The sequence below is a fragment of the Bipolaris zeicola genome, assembly GCF_000523435.1.
Source record: "Bipolaris zeicola 26-R-13 unplaced genomic scaffold scaffold_78, whole genome shotgun sequence".
Taxonomy (NCBI): Eukaryota; Fungi; Ascomycota; class Dothideomycetes; order Pleosporales; family Pleosporaceae; genus Bipolaris; species Bipolaris zeicola.
In genome coordinates this window covers 77,663-93,596 of record NW_006912127.1, presented here as the reverse complement: position 1 = coordinate 93,596, position 15,934 = coordinate 77,663, and the positions used below count along the sequence as shown (strand labels likewise).

Here is a 15,934-nt window from a genome sequence, read left to right as displayed (position 1 = left end):
ACCTCTCCACACGCCGACATCACCCCATCGTCACCCCATTACCAAGGCCACCAACCCCCACCCGCAACCTTCCCCACCGCCCTGGTCCCCCTCCCCACCTCATCCGCCCCCTCCCTCACCTCTTCGACCACGGCGTCCACCGCCTCCCCTAACTCATGCTTCTCCCTCTGCAACACCTCTGCTGCCCTGTCCCACTTTTCCTGCGCCGCCTGACTCTGCTTCTCGAGCGCTTGCTTTAGTTCTTGCTGCAACTCAGCAATTTCCAAGCGCGTTTCGTGCCGTTCTTCGACGGTTTCGAGCTTGTACCAGAGGTAGTAGGCGAGTTGGTATGTGAAGAGGGCGCCGAGGAAGCATTTGAGGAGTGGGGAACCGAAGGTGCCGTAGTATGCGCCCTATTTGAGCTTCGTCAGTACACAAGATTGAAGGGAGGAGGGGGATGTGGTGATGTTGAGAGGGCTTTTTTGGCCAACTTGCGGAAGGGGGGAGGGTTATGACGTACTACTCGCGATGGCTCTTTGCGTGGCGGCGGTGGCAGCGGAGGTTGTGTCTCAGTTGCGAGATTTCTTCGCGAAACTCGTACTGCTGGTCTTGTGTGCATCGCTGCTTGCCTCCATAGCGACCGGGTTACTCGAGCATTGTTCATTGCGCAGCTGGTGTCTTGTGTTGAGATTCCCCGCTTCGCACGCTCGGCGAAGGAAGTGGGATTGGGGCCCAGGAAATCGGCAAGAGAGATGCAGGGAAAAAAAAACGAAGTCGGGAATATCTTGCGAAGATGCAGTGTTTAGCGATTATGCGATGCGTAACTCTTACGCGAACGGCGATTTGATGTAGAAATGGGTTGTAAAGCTCTCGTAACCGTGCCTGACACAAAAATCACAAATAGTAAACCTCCGCGCTCCATCTCCGCAATACGCGAACCACGACGCCGCAACCCTGCCACGTCCTAGCGCCGCCGGCGGGAACGCGGTCCGTGCGTGGGTCTCATTCCAAACCGAACACCTTGCACAACCCGACCACCCTCTTGGACCCTGGAATTGCCGCCCACAGCCTCTCTCACTCACTCCTCCCTCTTCCCTCTCCTTCTCTCTGCCTCGCCACACTTTCCCCGCCTCTCTTCTTGCTGCATCACACCAACTTCGCCCCTTGGAACAACACCAACACCAACCACAATGGTACGCAACCGTCCCCTTCCCCTCCCCCTTGTCCTTAACCCAGTTTCCCCCCCGAATCCAAACTCCCTCGAGACCCTCGATTTCCCCTTATCCCTTTCCTTTCTTTTCGCAACACGCAAGTCAGATGATATGGAGGGAAATGGGCTAACAGAAGCGAAACTACCATAGGCGCAAACACCGCAGCAACGACAAGCAAACATGCGCTTTGCCAAAGCGCAGGAGAAGAAGATGGGCAAGCCCGAATCAAACGTGCCAGTCGTCAAGAAGCAAGGGCCCCAGAAGTCGCCTATTAGCAAGCCATGGATTAGTACGTTTTTTTTTCCTCTTGGAATTCCTCCTCCTCTATCTTTCCTTTTCGAGACGGGCGCGCGCGCAGAGTAGAGAGAGAGAGCATTGTGGCTAAAACATGTGTGTGTTTACAGTTGTACTGGCATTCGTACTTTGCGGCGGTTTGCTGTTCGAGGTTCTTCGACTCTTCTTTTAAGAGATAGAAAAGACTAGATACGGGTCGGGCGAACGCCACGCATACGAATTTCGGTATATCGATGAGACGGGAGTTCGATTGCGAAGGAGAAAGTGGAACGTACATATGTGGCAATAAGGGAGATGTGAAGAGGATTCAAGAAGAGGAGGAGGCCAATTGGCATATTCTTTGGTACAATTATCTAGGGTGACAATGGCGTTATTTTTATACAGGGAGGCATGCATGGTACACCCAAGATACCAAGTAGCATTTCAAGGCTTTGTTTAGTCAACAAGTAAAAAAGTCGCCTTTTCACGAGTTATTTGTTTGACAGTACTCTACTACTCGGCGGGCGCATCTCCGCCCTCATCCATGACTACCGTCCTCTTCTTCTTTTTCTTCTTCTTGACCTTGGTTTCGTCTTGGTCTCCAGCCTCGGGTTGCCCCTGACCATCCTTGTCCTGTCCATCACCGTCACCCTCAACAGCCTTGACCTTGTTCTTTTTCTTCTTCTTGACAGGCGTCGTCTTTGCCTCTTCTCCATCTCCTCCTTCACCGCCACCAACACCTATAGTAGTCTCCGGTGCCATTTCATCCGGCTCGTCTCCCTCAACAGCAACTTTTCTCACCTTTCTCTTCTTCTTCTTCTTGACTGCAACTTCCTCCTTGACCAATAGTCTCTCACTCGCGCGCTGCATCTCCAGTCGCAAGCGCTCCACCTCTTGTAGTGCTCGCTTCATCTCAGCATCTTCCTGCGCCTTGCGCTCCATCTCGAGCGCCGTAAGCTTGCGATTCGACGGGGCGTCGTCGTCGTCCAGACTCAGCGCACCGAGACCCGAACTGTCGACTTGGAGGAGCGACTTCTTCGCTTTACCCGGGCGCCCTTGCGTACTGTCTTCTCTGCTGATGGAAGGTTCTGGTGCAGCAGATCCAAGCGTCTCGTCGCCCATGATATCCACTTTGCGCACCGGTTTGCGAGGGCTCCGTGACCGCGGAAGGTGTTCAGAGGAAGAGCCTTTGCTGTCAAGGTTGAGCTCCATGATCGGGATGGAATCAATGTCCAGGTCGTTGTTCTCCCTGTTTCCATCGCGTACGATTCGACTCAGAGGTGTCACTGGTCCGCTGTTGTCCCCTTCAGGGTCAATATAGAAGGGGTCGTCTTTGTATCGTTCTCTACGTTCTGCTTTCCGGCGAGCAATGATATCGGGATCCAGATACTCGTCTTCTGTAGCATTTTGATAAGATGTTGACTCCTTTTGCGAGCCATCGAGGCGGTCTGCCGCTGGCGCTGAAACGGTTGGTGCTTCTGTCAATGCGGCAACTGGTTCAGAGTATGCGGCATAGACGTCATCTTCTTCTGTCTCAAAGCCTTCCGCATCGACTGCAGAAAGCAGGTGCTGCAGATTGGGGTTGATGGGCGTATCGAGATCCAAATCCTCGGGAATGGGAACCTTGCGTTGCGCGCCAGGGGCCACTGGATTCAACTCAGCTCCAGAGAAGAGGGCAGGGATGGCTTGTGTAAGCAGAAGAGGTGGATCAGTAAACTCGTTCTGATCTGCACTAGCAGCAGTACCCGACGCGGCTTCTGCGGCAAGGCGCATTAGTTCCAGGTACTCAACCGAACGTTCTTGCACCTCAAGGCTAGGGTGTGTAGACAGTGGCTCAAGAAAGTGGATGATTCGTGCCATGAGAAGAGACATTAGTGTCTTGCGTTCCGGAGTCCATGATATTTGATCGTTTCCAGCCATGCTGGAGAAGACTTTGGGTATTGCCTGCAGGTAAATGGCGAGGGTTTTTGAAGGCAGCTGAAGCGAAGTAGGATGCAAGAGGGAGGTCATGACAGGTTCCGGTCTAGTGAGATAGCGGGCATACTCGCCCACAAGCCAGCCAGCGTACTCGAGCACGCCTTGACCGCCATTACCTGAAGCAGGAAACATCTGGTCCCGACGATCAACAAGGACAAGTGACTGTGCAGCCTCGACAGCTTCTGGCCGAACGCTCTTCACCCGTATGGCGACATTTTGTAGCTCACGCCCAATGCCAGCACCAATCTCATCGGCATGTTCTGACTCTTCCTCCTCCTCTTCCATCACCGAAGTTGCCTTCGTAGCTGGTGACACGCGGACAAGCTGGGTGAGAACATCAATGTACCATTCAAAGTCGCTAATGTTGCTGTACGTATCACGCGAGCACATTTCCAGAATCCTCCGAATCACGCTTGTGCGGTAGTCATCCGGCAAGGGTGGTGGTTGGTCTGATTTTTGTTCGTGTTGTGGTAAACTATCTTCGGCATCTGAATCGTCATCGCCATAAGGTGTGACACCAGTCAATCTGCCTCGGTCGTTGTTTGGATCGTTTACTGCGGTCGCAATTGGCGCATTACGTAGTTGTCGCATCAATCGTCCTACAATGGCTGTTAAGTTATCGGCATTGACCATGCCAACTACAAGATCCAGGGCGCGCATCCGTATTGAAATGTCGGGATCGTCAATGCATTCAAGAATGACGTCTTGTTGCTGCGAGACAAGATAGGAATGGGACGTGACAATCTTTTCGAAAGCAAGCAATGCGACGTATTTTACTGCAGAATGATGAGAAGTCGAACCTTGTATTTCAGTATATCTTCGCTTACAATTTGCGTCACCCTCTATTATCATCATGCCGCGTAGTTTGCCAACGCACAGCTTTGCAACCTCTTCTCCTTCCGGGGTGCCTTCAACAGCTTCTAGAATGCCACCTTGGATGATGCCACTGATACATTCGTACAGCAAAGACATGGCAGATGTTTCCCGAATAATTTTGGTTAGAGGGGGAAGGAGCTTCTTGATCAATCGGGGTTCCAATGGAGTCAAAGTAGCAAACTGGACGCTTTTTAGCAACGAGTTGCACCGGTACTGTAATGGCACTTACAAGTTTGATAAGCTTAATGGCCATCCAGTTGTTTCCTCCTTCAACCAAGAGATCGAACAACCTAGGCGCCAGCGGCAGAAAGTCTTGGGGCCGCCTCCATCCCAACTCGCACACGACATTGACAATGGCAGCCGTCACGCTCGGATCCTCATTGTCGTCCAACAAACGTTCCTTGATCTTGGGCCATGCTGGTCGCAGTGTCTCGGGATATACCAGGGCTAGTCTGTACAGCGTAACGACAGTCTTCTTGCGTATCATTGCGTTAGAGTGGGTGAGTCGCGGTATCAAGTCCGACAGGACTGAATTGGCCATGCTGGGATTGATGACGTGCGGGATGGCGCCAAGCGGAAGCGCAATGTACTGGGGGCTCGAACTCATAATGTCCTTTTTAAGCTGGTTCTCTGCTAGCACCAGGACCTCGGTGTCCCTGCGGAAGCTCTGTACGGCAGCCAGATATCCTGTGCGCTTTTGCTTAAACTTTGAACTCGACATGACTTCCAAGACGTTGAAGCTGGCCCAAGACATGTCGTGGCCAAACATCTCGAGGTAAGTGAGCTTCATGAGGGCCGTGGCCTTGAGGTCCATGTCGTTTGTACGAATTTCCTTGCGGCATTCTTTTATGCTCTCGGCAATGTACTCGCGCTCGTTGCCCTTGTGGTTGCGCAGGCCTCGGATGAGGTCGAAGAGGGATTTCTCGAACCTGAGAATCGATTAGCGTGCGTAGTTGGAGGGAAGAGATTGGGGGGTGGTGAGTACATGTTTGCGGGCGCTCAAGGGAGCAGGCGCAGTCGTGTGTCGAGGTGTAGGAGGGCGCGAGGAGGGGTAGTTTGGCGGGAGGGTGTGAATGGTGGTGGGCCAGCCGGCATGATCATTGGGATGGGGCAGTCATGAAGGAAGAGGTGACTGATGGCATAGGCGACGGCGAGAAGTTGTAGTAGAGCAGCAGTTTTTTTTTGTGTGGAGGTAAAGGCCGCTTTCCTCTCTTTCTTTTTCTCTCTCCGGAAAGTCAAGGACGACGTACAGTCGTGAATGGCAGTGGAGACGCCGACGGCGGGCGGCAGGACGCTACCTAGTTTGGCCGAGCGGAGCTAGGACAGGGCGTCCAGCACAGCTCAACTCCACATTCCACCTTGCAGACCATCGCCGGACCCCAACCTTGACGACGCCGATTGCAGCCATGTCACACGCCAATCTGCTCTCGCCGCCCTCGCAAATACCGCCGCCCACTGCTCTGGCCCTCTCGCAGAAAGCGCCCCTCATCCTATCATCGAGTCCCACATCATCGCTACCCTGGCCGCTGTCACTGCTCTTCTCTCGGGAAACACCGGAGACATGGACCATCCACGAGAACCTGTTCCTCTCGACGCTGCGTACCGGTGACGAAAAGGCCGCTCTTGATATTCTACAACTGCTTGAGGCGCGCTTTGGCGACCACAACGAGCGCATCATAACGCTGCGCGGCATCTACAATGAGGCCACGTCCAAGACAGACGCCGACCTACAGAAGGTCTTTGATGCGTACGAGAAGATCCTCAAGGACGACCCCACCAACATGAGCATCCGCAAGCGACGGGTTGCTGTTCTCAAGGCGCTGGGCAGGACACAAGACGCCATTACGGCAGTAGCGGCACTCTTGCACAATAGCCCCACGGACGCCGAGGCCTGGGCCGAAGCAAGTGAGCTGTATGCCAGCACCAGTGCCTGGGGGCAGGCCATCTTCTGTGCAGAAGAGGTTCTGCTCATCACGCCCAATGCCTGGACTGTGAGTTGAATCCCATTTGTCTCCCATTGGCATTGTCCCCCCATTGCTGACCCTTGGATTGCCAGGCCCACGCCCACATTGCAACACTCCACTATCTCTCTACCGCCGCCAACAACCCACCCAACTTCTCCTCATATGCTCTAGCACTTAAGCACTTCTGTCGCTCCGTCGAGCTCAACGACTCGTACCTGCGCGGCTACTACGGCCTCAAGCTCCTCACCTCCAAACTCAACAACACCCTCCTCTCCGACCCCGCCACATCATCATCAGCAACGACGCGCCGCGACGACTCGGACGACGTGTCGCTACCCAGCCCCGAAATCATCCGCAAGCTCGAGGAAATCGCAACAAACAAGCTGGCCGAAATGATCCGGAATTACAAGTCCGGTAAGAAGGACTGGCAAGGGTTTGAGGAGGCAGAAATCATTGCTGCCCGGGAACTGTTGGATCGAGACGGTTAGATCCGACCCCGGTTGTGTCAAAGCAAAGCAGGACAGGAAGAGAGAGAAAAGAAAAGAAAAAGGAAACAAGATGATGAGGAAGAAAGAAGGAAGACGTCCTATTGATCATGACATGATTATGTAAAAGATATGATCACGAATCAAGGCGTTTCTACGCGGCGGCGGCGGCGTCTTGATTATTATTCTTTATTTTTTTTATTGTTGTTCTCTCTTGTTGAATTTGTAGATCCCCTCTCCCCCGGGATTCTACTTTTTCCACACCCTCCCCCATCTACGTGTGTGTGTGTATCTTCTCAATGAAGAGATGGGGTTAGATGAGACATGAGCGAGTACAGCAGCGGAAACATTAGAGCAGAGAGAGAGAGAGAGAGAATAATGAACTAGATATCCCCCCTTTTTTTCTCCTTCTTCTCTGTCCACTACATGATTCCCCTTCTCCCGCTCTTTTTTTTATAGTTAATACATGCTTGCATTGCTACGTGCTACGTGCATGCCTATACACAAAACTTTGCAAAACATGCACACATGCATCGTGTCTGCGATACTAATATCATGATTTATTCACTCCGGGAGTTTTCTTCACAACAACACCAACAACAACAACGTAACAACTAATACTGTATAACCCGACACGATAAAAAAAAACCCCACACATATTCATTTGAGAGACCAAAATCAAAAATAAAACGCATTTTTTATACATCTCTCTCTCTGTCTCATCAGCTAATTTCATTTTTTTTCTCGCTCTTTGGTCTCTCTGCACATTCACCTTTTTCTATTCCCAACTCGGGCACTCTCACTCGAAATAAGAAAAAAAAAAGGAATTTCCCCCATTACATACATGCCCAACGTCTATATGCAAAAGGATAGAATAATCCACATAAAGACCCTGTGCATATACAAGAGATGCGAATACAACAAGTAAAGAGAAGCCGTGTGCCAAAATGAAAACGACGAAGAAGAGGAAGAAGAAGAAGTGAGGTTTGGACCATGAAAAATGTGAGGTGCAAAACAACAAAGATCCCGCTACATGATTACATATTTTTTTTGTTCCCTCCCTCTCTCCATCTGTCTCTCCCCTCCCTGCTTCCTCTCCCCCGAACCTCTTCATCACCAAATTCCCAAAGTCCCCTTTTCCTTCTCTACTCTCATTTCTCCAAAGCAAAGAGAAACAAGAATTTCCCCTTAAAGAGAAAACCAGAGAGAACAAGAACCTTTGTAACAAGAGAGAGGAAAAAAAACAACCGAAATGAACAACAGATGTGTGTAAAGAAAAATAAACGCCAGGTGTAAATGCAACATTATCCAAATGTACAAAAGGTTTCAAGTCCTAGGGATTTTTTCCCCCATAAAAAATTCCCAGGACCCATGGGGACACAAAAAAAGGGCCCACGAAAAATCGCTTCCGTGTATTGTCAAAAGAGTAAAAGGTTTTCTTTAAAAAAAAAAGAAGAAGTGTTTCCTGGATCGCATTCTCTCCATGTCCATTACATCCGTATTATGTTGCTGCTTTTTGGTCTCTCTCTCTCTCTCGCTCTCTTCAAACATGCGTTGGGGGGGTTATGTGAGGGGGGTAAATAATCGAAATGCGTATATGTGCGTGAGCCGTGTACGTACGACGTCTATATGTTGAGTCCGCGGGTAAGATCCTCGAGGCCTGAACTGTTGTTCTCCTTGCCTCGCGACTTGTTCTTTCTCGCAGCCATCTTGCTCCAATCTTCGTCGCCTTCATCAACTTCGGCGACGCTGACCTGCGGCCCAGGGCTGCCCTTCTTCAGTATGCCTTTGATCGCACCGGCTCGACTCTGGTTGGCGCCTCCGCCGACTTGCAGGGTCATCGAGGTTCCGTTGGACATGGCGTCCGAGTGATTCGCGACCGGTCGATACCTAGCGGACAAACCAACGTTAGAACGCTCGGATGGTGCGATGGAGGGAGTGTACCCTGGATGAGGGCCCATAAGGGACATTGTACGCTGCTGCTGCTGCTGCGGCGGTGGTGGTGGGTTTCCGCTGCCTCCTACAAACGACATTGTTCGGCTTTGGTTACCGGGTACGTTGAGGTAGTTGGCGGTGGGGCCGCCACCAATGGTGCTGGCTGCATAGCCGTTGTTGGACATGGCCATGGATATGCGAGGATCTTGCTGGGGCTGCTGCATCATTTGAAGCTGCATCTGCTGCATGGCCATCATCTGCTGCATCTGCTGCATCTGTTGCATCTGCTGCATGTAGTCGCTCCCTTGTACCATTGGGTATCCCATCTGACCCATGCCCATGCCCATGCCGCCCATACCCATTCCCATTCCCATTCCCATGCCGCCCATGCCCATTTGGCCGCCCATCATGTTCATCATCGGGTTCATGCCGTTCATGCCATTCATGCCGTTCATGCCATTCATGCCGTTCATGCCGTTCATCATGGGCATGTGTGACATGCGCATGGGGTTCTGGGCTTGGCCGTTGGCATTCATCTGCTGGCCAAGCATACCAGTAAAAGGCCCAGCTTGAGGCTTCTTGGCCGAACCACCGCCCATGTACTTTTGCTTGGTCATATCCCGCATCTGAATCTGATCTACAAGCGAGGGCTGCGATAAGCCGGCCTCCTGGTATACCACGTTGTGAGGCATGGGCATGCCGCCGCCAACAACCGAGTCACCGGCAACCGATGCAGGGCCTTGAGCAAAGCCGTTGAAACCCATTGACTCGCGATTTGTCGGTCGGATCAAGCCACCACCAATGACGGAGTTGCTGTAGGGATCCTGGGGCAAGTGTCGGGCAAAGGCGGGAAGGCTCATGTTGTTGGCTCCACGCTGGCTCATGGCTCCAGCAGAGGCTGGACGATCTGGTATATAAGACGGCATGGCGTTTGTCGGCTGGCTTGGATGCCTGTTGCGGGCTTGGCTGGGAAAGCCGTGCTGAGCAAGGATACCCAAGGGCACGTCCTCGTCCTCCCACTCCTCTGCCTTCATGGATGTCTCGGATGGGAAACCCATGGCGTCGGGTCCAGACTCAGCGGGATTTCCCGAAGCGGTAGTTGAGCGTTTCATGGCCTCACGAGCAAAGTGCATCTGTTGGTTCTTCCGCCTCATGAGCTCCTCTTCCTCTCGCCGCTTGATGGCGTCCTCCTCGTCTTCGTAGTCTTCCTCTTCGGAGTCTTCCTCTGGCGGCGGTTGCGTCATGGCCTTTTGTTGATACTCGCGGAACTCAGCTTGTGACATGACGCGTCGACTGACATCTGAAGCAGGGGCAGACAAGGCCTTGTTTTGAGAGGGAAGAGCCGCAGGCTTCCGTATTGTGGGTACTTGGTGCGGTGCGGGTGCAGGTTTTGATTGCGAGAACAAGTCTTCATCCTGCTTGTCATCGGACGACGACGATGGTCCTGCGGGTGCCGGGGCAGCCTTTGGGGTGGCGTTGTTATTGTTGTTGTTGTTTGTGCTTGTGACGGATCGTGATGAGTATGGTGTCTCGTAAGAGTTTGCCGATGACGACGACATGGAGTTTGGCTTTGATTCAGGGGGTGTATCGTGGTACGAGTTTCTTTCCATGAAGGACTTGCGGACGGTTTGGGCGTCGGGGTCGTGGAAGGTAGAGCTGGGGTGGAAAGTAGGACTCTCGGAGGCGACAGGGGCGTAGGCCGAGTATTTGTGAGGCGGAGGCGGAGGCGGTGAGGCCTCGCGGTCCGAGTGTGACGAGGCCATGAGGTTGTCAGCGGAGTTGCGGCTGTCCCAGCTTTTCATCGGTGGTTCAACGTCAAACTGTGACTTGATCTTGATGGGCTCTGGCTGAACAGTGCGCTTCTCAGCGAGCAACGAGCGTCCCGTTGGCTCGCGTTGTGCTTCGGGTGAGCCCTTGCGTTGGAGATGGCTGAACATGTCGTCCTCGAAGCCACCAAAGCTGAGGTCTGCCTCGAGCTTAGGGGGAACAGCAGTGCTGGCATAGCTGGACGTAGTCATGGCCCTATTTCGGCCACTCCACCCTGTGTTGGATAGATCCTTGTATGACGACACGCCCGAGTTGGACTTTGGCTGTGGAGGGAGTTGCTTCTTGAGGGCGGCTACTGCGTGGGGGCCGGGAGAGCTGTTGTGTTGGTGGAGAGCAGGACGGGGAATGTTTGTAAAAAGGTTGTCGTCAGAACTGGCGTCGGTGGAAGAAGGGAGTGTAGATGTGGAGCCATGCTGCCCATTGGCATAGGGTCTCGATGTGGAAAATTGAGTCCCACTGCTTGACTTGCTGTCGCTAATTAAAGGGTCAGTCCGGCCGACGCTATGACTTAGCGGGTAGAGACTTACCGCTTAGACGAGCCTGGAGAATCGTCGTCAAAAGACTGGTTGCGATTCTTGCTACCCAAGCTGCTGAAGCGAGGGAACTTTGAAGAACGCTCCTTCTCTTGTGTTTTGCGCTGTTCTTTGGCTTTTTCCACTTCTGTCCTGCTCAACAGACGGAAGCCGCCAGAGTCTGCATGTGCCGGCTGGGGCGCAGGGGGAGCCGTCGTGTCGGGGCTGGTGGCAACGTCGACCTCTTCGAAAACATTGCCCTGCGACTTGCGGCGGGTGGTGAAGAGGCCGAGACCTGGCTTGACCATGGTGGTGCTGCTGCTTGTTGTGAATTTGCAGTGGAAGGAGCGCCCGCCACTGGCTACAGCGGCCTCTCTCAAGCGTGAAGCGACAGTATCATGCAACCAAAAGGCAACTCGGCGAAGGCGGATGCAGTTGGGGGCAGTCTGGGGCGGGTGCGATGGATGCGATCAGGAGCCGAGGTGGTGTAGCGGCGGCGGAGGATCAGCGGGCGGACGGGTGAGGGAGCGAGTGGATATCTTCTACAGAGTCGAATTAGTTGTGCATCAAACGAGTGTTGTCGCGTGGCGGCGTGGTATTGACCGATAGAGGTGACGGGGGGCGCAGGCGCATGCGGAGGGAGGCGCAGACGGTGAATGGTGGTGGATGAGCTGAGAGGGACTGGTGTCTTCGTATCGCCGTGTTTCAACGACGGGACCGTGCTGGCTAGGCACGAATGGCACCAGGGCCGGGTCGGCCATCGTCATCATCATCATGGCAACACGGGGGTTTGGATTGTGGCCAATTAAGCGGGAGGCTGTCAAGGCTGGAGGGGGGTGAATGCAAATGGATGATCCGCTCATGCCGACATGATGGAAGGGTTCCTGATGGATGGATGGATGAACGGCGACGGACTTACCGGGTAGGGGTGGTGAGGCGCAGGAAGCAGGAGCAGGAGCAGCGAGCGACAGTGTCTTGCAGCAACAGCAGTAGCAACAGCAACAAAAAACAGAAGGGTGGATGTCGACGAGGGCAGAGGCGGGCAGGTGGAGCAAACGACTGGCCAGCGAGCGAGTAGAGTATAAGAGAATGAGTGCACGGATGGCAGTAGCTGGCAATGGCTGGGGTAGGGCAGACAAGTGCAAGCAAGCAAGCCGGTAAGTAGTAGACAAGCGGGTGGGCAGGCAGACAGACAGATGGTGGTAGTAGCAGCAGTAGCAGCAGTAGCAGCAGCAGCAGTAGCAACAGCAGTAGTAGCAGCAGCAGCAGTAGTCAGGAGTGCGCCGCCGCCGTCAGCCAACCGAGCAACGAGCCTACTGTGTACTAGGGACAGATGGGGATCAAAAGGTACCGTTCTATAGCGGGGCGCCGTACGAGGCATAGTGCCGCTTGGACTCCATCGACGACTGCCCTTCTTGGGCACCGTCTGATGTTTCTCAACTCGACCTGCAGTCCATTGTGGCCCTGGCCCTGGCCCTGGCCCTGGCCATTGTTGTTGTTGTTGTTGTTGTTGTTGTTGTTGCTGTCGGGTTGCCATTCACCATCATCACCATCGTGGTCTGGTCGTGAGCGTGCGGCGTCAAGAGGGCCCGTCTGGCACGTTGCCGTGTTGGTGTTGGCGGGCGCTGTCACCCAGTTCCAGTCCCAAACGGCAAACTGCTGGTCGAGGGGTGGTGGGACACCAAGTGGGCGGCTGCTAGGATGTCAGGATGCCAGGATGCACATGCACACAGACACAGACTCCATGTCAGGGACCCTCCTGTGCACGCCAAAATTAGCCTGCACGCCTCCAGCCCGGCCAGCCTACCACACTCACGCCCCACGCCCTCAACGACAATCGTCGCATCGCCGCATCGCCGCATCGCCGCGTCGTCATCTGGCCTGCCCTTCTGCCGCCCGCAAGCCCATTGCCGAAGACTGGATAGCTCCCCAAGGAAACGATTGACACAGGCATGCCTCGTTGGCTGCACCTCATGCACCACCGCTCGCCGCCGGCCTGCTGGTATTCGCTACCCGGTGCCACTCCACCCCCAGCCACAAAGCAATTCCGATAATTCATAACAAAAACACGCCTTGGCACCCGCATGCCTGCAGCAGCCGGACTCACGGACTTTGCCTGCTTCTGCTTCTGCTTCTGCTTCCGCCCTGTACCCTCTCCTGCGTTACCTCAACTCCCTACATGCCCTCCCTACACACGTGTCGACATGGCCGGCTGCAACACGCCTCTTGTCAAGCCAGCCGAGCTCAGGGGGGAGCCGTCTACAGTGGCGTGCCCCATCCATGCCGCCATCATGGCCCGCACTGACGCTGCTGCTGCTAGCCCTTTTGTTCTCGACTGTATTGTACTTACGCCTGCGACACGCATCTGCTCTGCTGCTGCTGCTGCTCTGCATCCTCCCATCGCCGCCCTAAAACCTCCTGTCCCCTCTGCTTGGTACTACTCACTTGCTAGTACACTATTGTCTACTCCATTCCGCCATTTCTCCTCCAGGTGGCTGGCGCTGGCGCTGGCGCTGCATACACTACACACATACCACATACATACACCTACTACCACCACGTCCATCCACTCACACATATACGCGCACACGCACATACTTACAATGTCGCAGCCGCTTCTCTCCGCACGTCATGCTGACCACCACACTCTGGCCCTGCCCTCACCCAAACCCTGAACCTTAGCCTGTTCCTTGCTGCCAGCCACCCGTCACGCATGTTTTTGCCAAATTTCCTTTTGATTATGCCTCTCGATAGACTGCTTCCTCCCCAGCCCCAAACACGCCCTCTGGTTCGCTACTGCACCCGCCGCCCAACCCCGTTGCTCCGATGCATCGCATTGCTGCACAGCTCGCTGCAGGACATGACACCGTCATCCCTTAGCCCTCCCGCCCCTCGCTCCCTCAACACCCTCCAGCCTCTCTTGTCTCCCCGTCCATGTTTTGCTCCAGCCTCCACCCCGCTCACGAACGCGTAATCTACTGTGCCTACATAGATTTAGAATAATTCTCGCCAGGGGAGGCGGGGTGGGGCGGGCTGGCTGGCTAGCTAGCTGGGTCATGCCATCGTCACCTGCATCTCCTTCTCCGTGCGTCCCCCAACACACAACAGCATGGCCTTTGATCGATCTGCACTCTTCAGCCCTCGACCTCACCATCAGCCCTCGCAACTGTTGGGAAGGCCTGTCCGCACGTATTACAAGCGGATGATCGCCAATGCTTTTCCCCATTGTGCTTTGCTCTCCCTTCGGCCCTTTGTGCCCGTGATTACGTGTTCCGCCCTACCTAGTTTATTTTCAATCCCCCGATTCTTACAATTCCCACTCCCCCGCCCCGCTCCCTCTTGCCTAATCTCGCTTGATATCCGCATTCCATTTTATCGATACTTCCTTCCTGGTCCTTAACAACCTACGCACTGTCGACTTGCAAATTCTCTTCGCCAAAACCCCTCGACATCCACTCACGCTGCCCACGCTGCTAAACAACTGGTTACCTTTCCTTTCTTTTGCCTCTCTTGCAAAATAAGCAATCATCGGCTTCACCGTTGGCAGGATCATCATCCTCGTGCGCGACATTCACCATCCTGGTATTAATTCTTGTCCAACATGTCTTGCTTCTTTGCCTTGTTTTATCCTTTGCTGGCCCCATACAGTAAACATGCCGAAAATCTTCGGGCTGGAAAGAGCTACCCACTCAAAAACATATCCCTTCTGAATTGGGCAACTTGAACCATTCTTCACAGTTTTCCTTTAGTCTTTGCATGTTACTTGGACATGCAGCCTTGCTGTGCACACTTTCAAGCCAACGTCCTCACGTTGATGTTCATGTCCACACCCATATCTATATCATACCACCATCCATATCAACCAGCCCCGCCTGTCTATATCACTCAACCTCCTAAGCTTTCACATGAACAAAAATCAAGACTTATCCCATGCTTCCAACACGAGGCGCAACAGTATACACATGGATACAATCATACTCGCAAACCTTGCCAGACACAGAAGAAACAAAAAAGAAGTTCACTTTACTTAGCAGACATTGCGACATCAAGACAAACAGTAACTCCACTCAAACTATTCAATACCCATCACATGCCAGTAGAGAAATTAAAAACTATGCAACAACGCTTTAACCTCACCCCATGTCACGTGTCGTATATTAACCAGAATCACGTCATGACATCCCTCAATTTGTCGCATCAAGCGGTGAACATGGCGTGTTTCCCAGAAACAACAGCAGAGGTAGTAACACTTGACACTACATCTTTGTGTAACTATGCATAAAGAGAAAATTCCAGACATGTATATAGTAATACCTAGGTATAGAATCTTAGCTCTGAAATTAGTTTTGCAGTTAGGTGATTAAGGGAAGGAAATGTCAAGAAAACTTACTCAGCAATAAAACTTTATATGAAAATCTCTTCATGTGCTGAAAATTGAAAAGGGAATGGGATTTAACACTCCTTTGCGTTCAGATATCACGTGGTTTTTCTGGTTTTGGAGTGGGGAGGGATGATACAAGACGAACCATAATTATATTCACTACCATGTCAAAATGCAAAACCGTGGGTAATTTCAACGGTTGCGGAAATTATATCTTGGATAGATGGATTGCTGTAGTAAATGTGGGTATTTCTTGGGATACCACTGCTTTCAACAATCTGCCTTCGCGATACCCACTTTTCTAACCACGGATACAATCCGTCGCATTTCTACTATGCCCTCGAAAAACTCACAACCATGGTTACAATTTTTCGCATTTCTAACATATACTTTGAATTTTGACCCTCTCCCTTTATGCTTTATATACGCCTGTTTTCCTTGCCCAAAGGACTCCTATCATAACTTCAACATACTCTCCAATTTCCCCCCTTCCAAAGACGACTACTACACCAAA

General features: G+C 52.9%; 6 protein-coding genes across 6 annotated transcripts; 3 read left to right on the top strand and 3 right to left on the bottom strand.

Annotated features, from left to right (window-relative positions):
• Positions 1-38: 38 nt before the first annotated feature.
• On the bottom strand, positions 39-643 carry COCCADRAFT_36973 (uncharacterized protein; the record flags this gene model as incomplete). The annotated part of the gene is made up of 2 exons (XM_007714322.1): positions 39-392; positions 500-643. 2 exons carry the CDS (start codon positions 641-643, stop codon positions 39-41), a joined length of 498 nt encoding a protein of 165 aa, XP_007712512.1.
• A 526-nt stretch (positions 644-1,169) lies between these two features.
• COCCADRAFT_36972 (uncharacterized protein) lies at positions 1,170-1,656 on the top strand (the record flags this gene model as incomplete). The annotated part of the gene is made up of 3 exons (XM_007714321.1): positions 1,170-1,172; positions 1,341-1,479; positions 1,595-1,656. 3 exons carry the CDS (start codon positions 1,170-1,172, stop codon positions 1,654-1,656), a joined length of 204 nt encoding a protein of 67 aa, XP_007712511.1.
• Positions 1,657-1,976: 320 nt separating this feature from the next.
• On the bottom strand, positions 1,977-5,686 carry COCCADRAFT_5236 (uncharacterized protein; the record flags this gene model as incomplete). The annotated part of the gene is made up of 4 exons (XM_007714287.1): positions 1,977-4,216; positions 4,268-4,496; positions 4,546-5,245; positions 5,655-5,686. The coding sequence occupies 4 exons, from the start codon at positions 5,684-5,686 to the stop codon at positions 1,977-1,979; spliced, it is 3,201 nt and encodes a 1,066-aa protein (XP_007712477.1).
• A 36-nt stretch (positions 5,687-5,722) lies between these two features.
• Positions 5,723-6,768, top strand: COCCADRAFT_36969 (uncharacterized protein; the record flags this gene model as incomplete). Its single annotated transcript, XM_007714320.1, has 2 exons — positions 5,723-6,307; positions 6,373-6,768. 2 exons carry the CDS (start codon positions 5,723-5,725, stop codon positions 6,766-6,768), a joined length of 981 nt encoding a protein of 326 aa, XP_007712510.1.
• Positions 6,769-8,390: 1,622 nt separating this feature from the next.
• COCCADRAFT_26443 (uncharacterized protein) lies at positions 8,391-11,347 on the bottom strand (the record flags this gene model as incomplete). The annotated part of the gene is made up of 2 exons (XM_007714296.1): positions 8,391-11,001; positions 11,055-11,347. 2 exons carry the CDS (start codon positions 11,345-11,347, stop codon positions 8,391-8,393), a joined length of 2,904 nt encoding a protein of 967 aa, XP_007712486.1.
• Positions 11,348-12,156: 809 nt separating this feature from the next.
• Positions 12,157-12,984, top strand: COCCADRAFT_26442 (uncharacterized protein; the record flags this gene model as incomplete). The annotated part of the gene is made up of 2 exons (XM_007714295.1): positions 12,157-12,196; positions 12,401-12,984. The coding sequence occupies 2 exons, from the start codon at positions 12,157-12,159 to the stop codon at positions 12,982-12,984; spliced, it is 624 nt and encodes a 207-aa protein (XP_007712485.1).
• Positions 12,985-15,934: the final 2,950 nt, after the last annotated feature.